The sequence below is a fragment of the Ips typographus genome, linkage group LG5 (genome assembly GCF_016097725.1).
Source record: "Ips typographus isolate SLU linkage group LG5, UJ_Ityp_2.0, whole genome shotgun sequence".
Lineage (NCBI taxonomy): Eukaryota > Metazoa > Arthropoda > Insecta > Coleoptera > Curculionidae > Ips > Ips typographus.
This window is the reverse complement of record NC_138426.1, coordinates 8,230,622-8,242,854: the sequence shown is the minus strand read 5'-3', so window position 1 is coordinate 8,242,854 and position 12,233 is coordinate 8,230,622. Positions and strand designations below refer to the sequence as shown.

The following is a 12,233-nucleotide window of genomic DNA, read 5'->3' as shown; positions in this document are numbered from 1 at the left end:
TCATCTATCGTTAATACAAAAAAATGTTTTAAACAAATTCCACGTGTTTTTAGCCGCAGAATCTGAATCTGCAATAAAAAATTGGGGGTGCCATTTAAAAATCAAAGTTACCCCCCTTCCCCCCCACATGGAGGGGCAGAGGAACACAAATTTTGTCATCAATGTATTTCCCCCGCGGAATAATACAACTTTGATACTAAACATTTTTTCGAAAAGTGCTTATTTTTCGAGATATTGAGATGTCTCAAGTTAAATGTTACACCCGGTATACGCAGAGTGACTGAAGAAGTGAAGCAAGCGGCGGCATCAGTGAGTTTGTGATTGGTCAAAAAAAAAAGCAGCCAGCTGAAGGCTGCTTTTTTTTGACCAATCACAAACTACTCCAAGACATGGCAGCAAATGCAAACTTTGCCGTCACCATGAAGTGCAGAAACGACCAAAGACCCTTCTTGTATCAACACAAAAAAAAAGTGTATGTGGAAACTATAGGCTTGATGGCAAGGAAACTTATTTGGACCAAAAGTGACACAGAATTTCCATAAAAAAGTCAAAAATTGTCTTCCTTAGTAATGGTTCCTAAAAGTGTCATCACTCTCCCTTGATTGTGGTTTTTTTACACACATTTTGACCCAATTAGAGTTTAACCAAGCAAAGCCAGGTGACAAAACACAAAAATCATCTCTGATGATAAACCTAAAGCAACTAAAACGTCACCACCTGAACAATATAGGGATAAATCTCATTGACTTTGTTGCCGCACTTATCCTTGACCAACTCGAGGAACCTCACGGCTAAGGCGTAGTCGTTCAACCTTCTGCAAGCGTGCAGGGCGGCTATAATGATCCGGGGTTCCGGTACCGAATCGTACCCGGCCAGGTCGTTCATGGCCTGCCTGACGTCCCAACCGTCGGCGTCGTCCCGCCCAAAAATACACTCGTATCTACAATTCTCCGTACCGTCCCCAGACACTCATCTGTGGTACTTGGATGAAACGTACCTGCAGATCATCTCCTCGACGGTTTCGTGGTGTATGGCCAAGTGATGGATTGGTCTTGGGACGGGTACTCGAAGAGGAGTGATGAAAGAGGAGGGTTGAGGACGCTGGAGTGGTGGGGGTGATCGTACTACTTGCCTGAACATCTTGGTAGATCTGACCATCATTCTTGCTAGAGACATCTGAAACCAATTAATAAATTACTGTTTTGCTTGTCAATATTATTATACAGAAAAATCAGGTATTTTAGCACTTGTACCGGAATGTGCCATTGACGTTCCGGTCGACGTACCGGAACTGCGGATGCGTACTTCCGTTTTTTTGTCACCGGACCAAAGTCTCACGAATACACAAAAATGCGGTCTAGTTTGGCACCAACAGCAAATTTACCCCGTTTCGGGTCAACGACATCATTTTTACTATTAATATCTTACATTTATACCTTCATAGTTTAGGAAACAGCTTCATCAGGGACACGTTTACGCCTATATACCTTTATGGAATTTACTAAATTGATGGTTGGCTGACCTTTTGCAAAGTGAGCATTATCCGTACTCTGATGAAACCATGGAGGTCTCAAATGGCCTTAATTATCGCGCAATCATTCGATCGATTATAATGTTTTTTTAGTCTGGTCGACCTTGCCACAAAGTAATTGTAACCTCAAAATTTGGTATTGTCACATCAGCACGGTTGATGGTCCACAAGTGTAGTATTTAAAAAAAAATCATAATGTTTGATTCAATCTGCTGTCATATTGAATTACTGGCAGTATAGAGCAGTGTTGCCAATCCTTTTCCCCCTAAAAAAATGACAAATTTCACTAAAATTTCCCATATAATAACATATGCTGATCTCAAAACAAACAAAAATTTTAAAACATTTTTAAAAGTCACTACAACAAAACTCATAAACCTATAAAATGTACTTGAAATGATTTAGAACTGTATTGCTTTTGAGCATGTTCTTTTACTTTTTTCGCTTCATAGAGTGGTATTTGTCAGTCTGCAGCATTTTGACATATGGAACTAGCTCCAAAAAACAGCTTTACCTCACATGGAGCTCTAAAAAACATTTAATGTGAATTTTAACTGTTTGTACCACCGCCCTCTGTACAAGAAAGCCAAGAAAGTGCATGCCAAAAATTCCAATATGGCCGAAATAGTGGTTGACAGTTTGCACTTGTTTGTATTGTGGAAATTGAGTTTTTCGATGATTAAATTAATTTTTAAGTCAGGACTTGGGATTACTTGCCAAAGTAATTTTTGTTTGCTATTATATATTGTTGTTTATATGTTTATTGTTCTAGTGAAAGTGTAGTTTGTGTTCATTTTATTGTGTTATCACTATTGTTATTGTTCCTTCATTGTTCTATAATTTGTTGTTGGTTTTTTAACTTAAATTCTATTGCCTCTACAATATGCCGTCCACTTGTTTGCCAAATTGTAAAAACAATTTGGTGAAAGGCCCAAAAGTGTCAGTCTTTTACTTTCCAAAAGACCCTGCTCGAACCCAACAGTGGTTGAAAACTTTGAACTGGAATGATTTTACTCCAACACAATACTCAGTGGTTAGTACAATATGCTTTCTCATTCAGTAAACTTATTGCCTCTTACATACATAGGTATGTGAGTTATATTTTGAGGCCGCCTGCATTTTGAGGGCAACAAAGGTTTACTCTGAAGAAACAGGACAGCTTTTAGAAGTTCAATTGGCACGTTTACATTTTAAAAGAAAGGTCTTGATAAAACCCATTTACCAGTTTTGCTTACCTAGCTTCAAGGATTTCCAAATTTTCTTTGATTGAGCAGTTTTCACATTAGTTTGTTGTACTTTCCAGGACAAAGGGTTCTAACCAAACTTGCTTTGGCTGGACTTTATTGGGTATAAAAAGCCATATCTATACATATCTGGATCAGGAATGAAGCTTTCTTTGATTTTTCACTCACAACTTCTAATCAACTACACGAAAAAATAAAAAAAAAACATATTTTCTACTGCATCTGTATAGGTTTGTGTACAAAACGAAAACCGCTAACGCCGCCATTAAAAGTGACATTCTAGGCTTTCTTGTACAGAGGGCGGTGTTTGTCCTAGTAGTTTTATAGCTTTATGGCGTGTTACCACCATTGTGACAGAATTAAATATGTCCAAACTTGTTTACTTTGCATCTTTTGACACCACTACTAGAGTGGCCATTTTGATGAAAAAGAATATGACAGATGTGCGGTAATTTTGGTTGGTTAGCGATTTCAAAGATGGCGTCTGGAGGTCATATAGTATTTTTACTCCACATGGACACTTTATGTATTGACACTAAATGTTCAGATTTTCAGTTGTTAGAGTGCACTGCCTGCATGAGAACCCGGAAAATACCAGATCATTCAGAACAAAATTGCACTCTATTGTCCTTTATCGAATTTACAGTTCGACCATTATCGTGGGTCATTATCTGTATCGATGACAGTTCACCATTGTGTTATAGAGAAAAAACTCGATTATTCCGTGGTTCCTCTTTTAGCATTTTACGGTGCCCATCATTAGTCACGCACCGACATTCCAGGTTTAGACTAAGTTTGGAAATTAAAAAAAAAAAACATCAAAACTTTCTGACCTCATTTCGACACAGAAAAATTTAAATAACAATAACTGTGGATTTTTGTATGATTACACTATAACCTTTTCGGTCATCAGACCTGAAAACCATCCGGATGCGGCATTTAAACAAACATGTTTTAGGTCAAGAAGTATGCCCAGCTAGTGAACAGCACAATGAAAAGTTACCCCTACATCCCCAGTATGGTGCAAGCAATCACAGTCCTGACGGTGCTGAAGATGATGACCAAGGCGCAGACCACTTGCGGTTCCGGCCCTATGAGCGGCAAAGTGCTCTACGAGCGTCTGCCCAACATCCAACTGCAAAATTTCGATGACGACGTCGTCAGAGACAATCTACCACCTTTTGCCGTTTTGGAGAAATGCCAGGATTTGTGTGTTCGTGACCGATCGTCTCAAAATATTGTCCGGTACTAATCCTGCTACTTCCCTGATTTCCTGTTTTTTTATGTTTGATTTTTTTGTAGGTATTGCGCTTCTTTTGACTTCCAACCAGGTAGTCGTATAGCCACGTTTAGTGGTGACCCTCAATACGAAGAAAGTACTTGCTACATGACGGCGGAACAGTCCAAACCTGAAGGTTTAGGGACGTTAATTCTAGCCCCGAACAGTATACATTTCACTGAAATTTGCATCACTTGTACGTCCGTTTTCAGGTAATTTTCTCGGTTTGAGTGTTTGGTTTTTGCAGCTAATAGACCAGATCGCGAGTGCCCTAACCGGAGATACGTATTTGAAAGACACCCCAGAAAAAGACTAAAACTACCCGCCCCCGATATGAAGGAAATGACGGCGGGAAATCGCAGCGAGTGCGAAGACAAATGCCTTAACGAGTTCAGTTTTGTGTGCAGAAGTGCCACTTTTGATTTAGGCGCCAGAACCTGCACTTTGAGTCGGTTTACCCGTAGAACCCATCCGGAACTCTTAGAAGACGACCCTGAGAGTGACTATTTAGAAAACACCTGCTTGAACGGTAAGTTGACTAAAATGTGCGATTGTTACTAAACTGAATGGCACCCAGCTGAACGAAGATGTGACGGTTTGGCCGTTTTCATCAAAGAAGAAAACAAACGACTTGGAGGACCGTTCGAAGTGGACATGTTCAGCAACTTAACCTTAGAGGACTGCCAAGCCATGTGCGTTAGGGCGGAGAAATATTTGTGCCGGTACACTTTGCTAGTTTGTGCATAGAAATAGTTAATAATTCAATTTCCACTAGGTCAATTGAGTACGACGAAATGACTAAACAGTGCAGCCTCTCCGAAGAAGATTCTATCAGTCAAAAGGACGAAATTGGAATGGCCAGCAGTCCCACTCATCATTTTTATGATTTCGTTTGTTTGGACAGCCGTGAGTTATGTTTGCTAGACCAGACTTAAATTTGACAATTGTCCGATTAGTGCATTCACGTGATAACTGTCAGTTTATCGTCTGAATAACCGGATTCCTATCTTTCCTACGAGTTAATTTGTTTCAAAGATACGGGGGCTTTTGAAAATTGGTCATTTTGGAACCTCCTCTGTATTTCATTTGCTATTAAAGTTATCAAAAAAGGAAAAAACGGTTTCCGATAGAAGTTTTGACGTAGAATCCAATGGCGTAGTCAGTTTTTTTCTATTCCGTTTAGTTTCTGACATATGACAGTAAGTTATATTTTTTTAAATGGAACACCCTATATATTTTTAGTTCATTTAATTCTGTTGATTTTTACTTTTTAAACGATGTATTAAAACGTATAAGTTTGTAAACGTTAATCTTGGTAATTAGAAAAAAAGCGTTTCCTTACCAAAAAAGTGCTAAATAATATGTATAAAAATACCCACAGTCGAAACAAAATTTGGCTATGTTCATATTAACATGTTACATGTCGTTTATAAACAGTTTTTTCAACTTCCACCTTAAAAATAGTAGAAAATAGAAATAGCTACTTTTCTTATTAAAGTGACGGTAGAACTGTTTGTAACTTAGATTTTTAATAAGAGTTATTAAAAATATTTAATTTTCTGATGTGTTAGTTTATATGATTTCCGATTTTGTTTGGTATTTTAGATATTGGCCTTTTTTTAGCTTAGCAAAGGTCTTTTTTTAAAATAACAGGATTAACCTCTACAAACTTATATGTTGTAATACACCGTTGAAAAGGTAAAAATCAACAGAATTAAATGACGTAAAAATATATAGGATGTTCCGTTTAAAAAAATGTAACTTACTGTCATATGTCAGAAACTAAACGGAATAGAAAAAAACTGACTACGCCATTGGATTCTACATGAAAACTTCTACCGGGAACCGTTTTTCTTTTTTTGATAACTTTAAGAGCAACTGAAATACAGAAGAGGTTCAAAAATGACCAATTTTCGAAAACCCCCCGTATCTTTGAAACAAAAGAAGTTTGCGCCGCCCACTTTTCGCCAGTCATCTCAGCTCGGAAAAATAGATCGGAACACGTATGCTACTTTTTTTCTATCTATTACCGTTTTCTCTGTACCCCGTAAAACCATCGAAAATGCAGCACCCTGTACAGGGTGTCCGGATTTAGTGGGTTTTGACAGGAAAACCCCATTTTCCGGCTAGATAGGCAACAACTAGTATACATGTCTAGAGCTCGTATTTTGAGAAAAGCTTAATGGCAAAAACCATATTTTGGATAACTTGTCAGTTCGCGGCGCTAGAGGGCGTTTTTCAAATTTCGCCCATTTTGAAAACTCTTGACAACTTTTTTGTTTATTAAAATATCGAAATGAAACAAAAACATTCTTAAAGCACTTTTTTGCTAATGTCTTCCGTTTTCTTCCTTATCCTATTAACTGATGCTATTTCTTGATTCTGTTGCTTAATCTAGAGCGTTGTTGCTCTAATCAGTTTCTCTCTAAATTTGGTCGTTTTCGAGATATTGACTATTAAACATTGGAATTTTCACTATTGGGAAAATCGCCTCTAAAATTCTCTTGGAGTTAAAATATGACAGTTTTAACAACATTTTTAGAATCTTCATTAAATTTCCTATCCAATAACATAAAAAAACATTACAAAACCTGGTAGTCAGTATGAAAAGTGGTGTCAAAATTTGAACCGCTAAAAACACAGTTCGGGAGGACCAGTCAGGGACAAAATAGGCTGTAAAATTTACCTGGACAAACAAATTACAGTTTTAACCACATTTTTAAAATCATTAAATGTCCTATTCAATAACATTAAAAAACACTACAAAATCTGATACAGTCATTAAGAAAAGCGGTGTCAATGTTTGAACTGCTAAAAACACAGTTCAAAAGGACCATTCAGGGGTCTTCAAGTGATTATTTCCCTCATTGTACTAGCAGCCAATAAAATTCAATAAACCTTTCTAGTTCGACCAATGAGAGCCGTTATATACTGAATAAATCCCTAGTTGCTAAAATTTTACACTGACAATTCCACTCATGTACAAAAAATGCCATATATACGTCATCAAAACACGGTTTGCTATCGACTAATAAGGAAGGAAGAGAGTTTGCTAGCGGATAAAAAAATCGGATAAATTTTGCTGTTGATTTCATCGTTTCCACGGATTTTCACTACACTTCTATTGTTGCAATGTCTCACCTTGAGGTTTTTGCTGGCAATGTCAATTTTGATGTTTGTTCGTATTGTTTTGGTTATGGCTCGCTTCGGATAGAGTTCTACTGCAGATAATCAAAAGAACCAGAAAAATGTATTTCTGCCAGTACAAGACAGTAGCAGTCTTATTATATTATTGATTATATTCATGGAATTGTCTTATCAAATACCATTCGAGCTCAGATTTTTAACAGGATAATTTTTCCGCTTGTCTTCTCATACTTTCTTTATGGTACAAAACTCGACCTGTTTGGCAAAATCACTCGAGCTGCGCTCTCGTGATTTAGTTACAACAGGTCTCGTACAGTTACACCAAAAAGAAAGTGTTCTAAGAAAAGCACAAAAATTATCCGGCTAAATCTGAGCTCTTGTGGTATTGCCCCCGAATAAACACCTCCTACCTTTTTCGAATAAGTTTTTTTGAAGAACATTTGATATTAAACGAAACGGGATTTAGACACATATAAAATTTAAGCTATTTTCTTCAAAATGTTAACAATTAATAAATCACTATAACGTAGTTTCCATTAAAAAATTACATAAATTAAAATATTATGACGTCTGATTGTCAATCTGAAATGTAAACAAAAATATACATGGCTGAACGAAAATCTGTCGTCTGCTGGGGTGAGTTCAATATTATCATTAATTTCATCACGTTTAGTTTAGTATTTGTGTTCTAACTAAGGTGTTTTCTTGTTAATAAACTAAAATGTGAGTTTTCAGGAAATAATCTTGACATATACCCCTCGGCGTTCACGTTTTATCACGTAAAATGTACATTGGTAGGTTTTTTGCAAAATTTTTCTTTTAGGTAAATGGTTTCGACTAAATAATTCTTTGGAAAAAATCCTTCGATCTGCGGTCTCAGGATTTTATCGTCTAATTATTTAGTCTCAATCATTTTCCAAGCAAAATTTTGCAAAAAATCACCTATGCACAGTTTACCCGATAAAACTTGAACGTCTCGGGATATAACCTATGAGAAAATGAGTGTTTTAAGCACATTTCTGGAATGCTCAATAAATTTCCTATCCAATAATCAGAAAAAACACTTCAGAATTTGGTAGACAGAGAGAAAAACGGTGTCAAAAATTTGAACTGCCAAAAACACAGTTTAAAAGGAGCAAAACGGTTTACATGTTTCTATCTTAATTTTTTTAGATCTTTCTTCAAAATCTTCAAATTTTGAGTGTTTTTTTGAAAATTTTTAAAATACCATCATAACTTAAAAAAGTAGATAAGAACATGTAAACCGTTTTGCTCTATCTTCAATCGTTCGTCTGCTGTAGCCTTTCAAAAAGTAAAAGTTGCATAATTTAATAGTCAATATCTCGAAAACGACAACATTTAGAAAGAAACTGATTAGAGCAACAACCGTCCAGATTGAGCAACAAAATCAAGAAATAGCATCAGTCACTAGAGTTGTTAAACAAAAATCCGTTGTTACCACTGATTTCATGTAGATCCGGCAACGCTGAATCCACGAAAATATTTTAGATGAATTTATTTAGTTAGTTACTCTACCCTTAGTTGGCCACCCTGTACTTTCACCGTTAAAAAAGCTTATATCTTCTTAAATAAACCATTTGCAGCTCGAGGATCTGAATATCCAGACAACTCAGTAACCTCGCATCTTTTCACCGGAAAAAAGCCGGATACCGCCTTCCAAAGGTACCGAAACAGCCGATTAACCGGAGAACATCATTCCGAAATATCCGGAAGGTCTTTGAGCGAGTGCCTGGACGAGTGTCTGCGCCAACCGAGTTTCCAATGTCGCTCGGCCGAGTACAGTGAACGGTACCGTACTTGTCGACTGACCAGGTACAACCAGAGAGACGGTATGCGCATCATCTACGACGCTGACTACGACTACTACGAGAATTTGATGCGTAAGTGCTCAATCTGACTGGTATTTCTTGATGTGTCAGTTTCAACAGTTGGAGGAGATGAGGGTGGAAGTGGTGGCGGTGGCGGTGGCCGACCTGGAGATGGTTATCAAGGAGGTGCTGGAGGAGGTGGCAGTGGAGGTTATCGCCCAGGTGGTTATGGGAATAAATACCCACCGGCTCGTCGTCCGCAAGCTTCAGGAAGCCTGTATCCTCCAGTGAGTGGAGGTGGTGATGGTGAAGCGTACGATAATCGGCTACCACCCAGACGACCACCATTTGATGAGTACAGTCACGATGATAGGTTGGTATTTGTTTTGTTTTTTTTCTGGGAAAGTCAATGCTTGTTTTTGCTAGGTTGCCAAACCGGTACCCTCCACCAAGACGAGAGAACTATCCGGTAGCACCAGCTAATTATCCTGACTACCCCAGGTAAGTGATTCAAGCTGTAATGATTCGTTGTATTAAACAAACTTGTTTTAAATTTAGGTACCCACCTCCTCACGGAGGTGGTGCTCTTTATCCAAGACCGTCACCGTCAGCCGGAGGTGGGCATTTATACCCAGACCGCTACGGAGGCGGTTATAACGATTACTACAACTACAAACTGGACAATATGCATCGAGATCGCATCTACGAACTGGATCGGTACCCTCCGGGGGTGGGGGACCCCTACTTGGACCAAGGTCGCTACGACGGGGCAGAGGACGACCGATTTACCTCCCGATACGGTCCTTCAGGAGGTAGACTCAATAATCGTTTTGGAGGATCCAGTTTCACTATTAGTGGTACCGGTACGCGGTACCCGTCTAGGCCGGAGTATGATGACCGAGATGCGGATAGGAGATTTTTCTTTAGGCCAGGACGACGACCTGTTGGTACGTGTGATTGGGTCAAGAAAACAGACTACTAAGAATAGTGTGGACTATTAATCCAACTTTCTGACAAAATACCAGGTAGACCGGTAGAAGGTAGACCACCCATTGGTCCGGCCTACAGCCCACACAGACGTCCCTACTCTCCAGGGCCGGACGGACCCATTTACGACGATTACAACGGTATTGGAGCCCCTACTGGACCATTGCCTTTACCACCAGGACGTCCCTACTCTCCCAGGTTTGAACTACTCTAAACCATTTAAGGTGAAAACTGAACTTATTACGTTTAGCCGATGTGAGGAGACGGACAATTTTAAACAAATGGGAGCCAGACAAAGAGTGAGGAAGGAATTTGTACGTCGGGTGCTTTACGCGCCCTCTTTGAGCCGCTGCGAACAAGAGTGCAACGACGAACGGGGGTTTATTTGCAGATCTTTTAACTACAGGTTAGTTTCCAGTTTACACACACGCAGTATTGCCAGGTCTAGTGAAAATCAGCCACTTTCTGCGGTATTCAAACCACAGTTTTAGATATTTAGGAAAAATCTTTAAAATTTTCGTTGGAAACCTTAAAACAACAAAAATAGTTGCTTATATACAGGGTTGCGTGTATCTGTTTATTTTAATCATATTTCAATCTGTCAGAAACTTGGAAACTGTCAAATACCACTCCATGAAGCTGTAAAACTACAAAACTCCTTTAAAGCAATTCAATCAGTGTAAATCATGTTATTTTTCATTTTATAGTTTCATGAGTGGTTTTTTGGCAGTTGTGACGTGTAACTGATTATTTTAATCATATTTCAATATGTCATAAACTTGGAAACTGTCAAATACCACTCCATGAAGCCGTAAAACTACAAAACTCGTTTAAAGCAATACAATCAGTGTAAATCGTGTTATTTTTCATTTTATAGTTTCATGAGTTGTTTTTTGACAGTTGTGACGTGTAACTGATTATTTTAATCATATTTCAATCTGTCAGAAACTTGGAAACTGTCAAATACCACTCCATGAAGCCGTAAAACTACAAAACTCCTTTAAAGCAATTCAATCAGTGTAAATCATGTTATTTTTCATTTTATAGTTTCATGAGTGGTTTTTTGGCAGTTGTGACGTGTAACTGATTATTTTAATCATATTTCAATCTGTCAGAAACTTGGAAACTGTCAAATACCACTCCATAAAGCCGTAAAACTACAAAACTCCTTTAAAGCAATTCAATCAGTGTAAATCATGTTATTTTTCATTTTATAGTTTCATGAGTGGTTTTTTGGCAGTTGTGACGTGTAACTGATTATTTTAATCATATTTCAATATGTCATAAACTTGGAAACTGTCAAATACCACTCCATGAAGCCGTAAAACTACAAAACTCCTTTAAAGCAATTCAATCAGTGTACTTCGTGTTATTTTTCATTTTATAGTTTCATGAGTGGTTTTTTGACAGTTGTGACGTGTAACTGATTATTTTAATCATATTTCAATATGTCATAAACTTATAAACTTGGAAACTGTCAAATACCAGTCTATGAAGCCGTAAAACTACAAAACTCTGTTAAAGAAGGTTTCAATGAGTGTAAATCGTGTTATTTTTCATTTTATAGTTTCATGAGTGGTTTTTTGACAGTTGTGACGTGTAACTGGTTATTTTAATCATATTTCAATCTGCCATAAACTTGGAAACTGTCAAATACCATTTCATGAGGCCGTAAAACTACAAAACTCCTTTAAAGCAATTCAATCAGTGTAAATCGTGTTATTTTTCATTTTATAGTTTCACGAGTTGTTTTTTGACAGTTGTGACGTGTAACTGGTTATTTAAATCATATTTCAATCTGTCAGAAACTTGGAAACTGTCAAATACCACTCCATGAAGTCGTAAAACTACAAAACTCCCTTAAAGCAATACAATCAGTGTAAATCGTGTTATTTTTCATTTTGTAGTTTCATGAGTGGTTTTTTGACAGTTGTGACGTGTAACTGGTTATTTTAATCATATTTCAATCTGTCAGAAACTTGGAAACTGTCAAATACCACTCCATGAAGCCGTAAAACTACAAAACTCCTTTAAAGCAATACAATCAGTGTAAATCGTGTTATTTTTCAAAAAGCAACTAGTTTTTTGGCAGTTGTGATGTGCGATTGCGTATTGTGCATATATTTCGATCTGTCACAATGGTGGTAACTGTCTAAGACAACTCCATGGAGCTGTCAAACTATTAATATTACTTAAAAGAAGTACTATTTGATACT

The 12,233-nt window shown here is 37.6% G+C and overlaps 2 protein-coding genes across 5 annotated transcripts in view; one reads left to right on the top strand and one right to left on the bottom strand.

Annotated features, from left to right (window-relative positions):
• The window catches only part of LOC145729845 (farnesyl pyrophosphate synthase-like), a 28,143-nt gene that overhangs the window by 10,969 nt on the left and 4,941 nt on the right, over window positions 1-12,233 (bottom strand). Inside the window, exon 2 of one of the 2 annotated variants that reach the window (XM_081980773.1) lies at window positions 998-1,176. In XM_081980773.1, coding sequence (XP_081836899.1) covers window positions 998-1,176 — 179 coding nt within the window. The remainder of the gene's footprint in view (window positions 1-997; window positions 1,177-12,233) is intronic. The other variant, XM_081980774.1, reaches the window with a different exon arrangement.
• nompA (no mechanoreceptor potential A) overlaps window positions 1-12,233 on the top strand; it is a 34,463-nt gene that overhangs the window by 18,088 nt on the left and 4,142 nt on the right. For all 3 annotated transcript variants that reach the window (XM_081980768.1, XM_081980769.1, XM_081980767.1), the window contains 11 exons: window positions 3,734-4,020; window positions 4,078-4,250; window positions 4,302-4,583; window positions 4,632-4,776; window positions 4,830-4,960; window positions 8,806-9,102; window positions 9,151-9,403; window positions 9,457-9,531; window positions 9,589-9,977; window positions 10,056-10,215; window positions 10,268-10,423. In XM_081980768.1, the coding sequence (XP_081836894.1) occupies window positions 3,767-4,020; window positions 4,078-4,250; window positions 4,302-4,583; window positions 4,632-4,776; window positions 4,830-4,960; window positions 8,806-9,102; window positions 9,151-9,403; window positions 9,457-9,531; window positions 9,589-9,977; window positions 10,056-10,215; window positions 10,268-10,423 (2,315 nt within the window). In that variant the 5' untranslated portion in view covers window positions 3,734-3,766. The remainder of the gene's footprint in view (window positions 1-3,733; window positions 4,021-4,077; window positions 4,251-4,301; window positions 4,584-4,631; window positions 4,777-4,829; window positions 4,961-8,805; window positions 9,103-9,150; window positions 9,404-9,456; window positions 9,532-9,588; window positions 9,978-10,055; window positions 10,216-10,267; window positions 10,424-12,233) is intronic.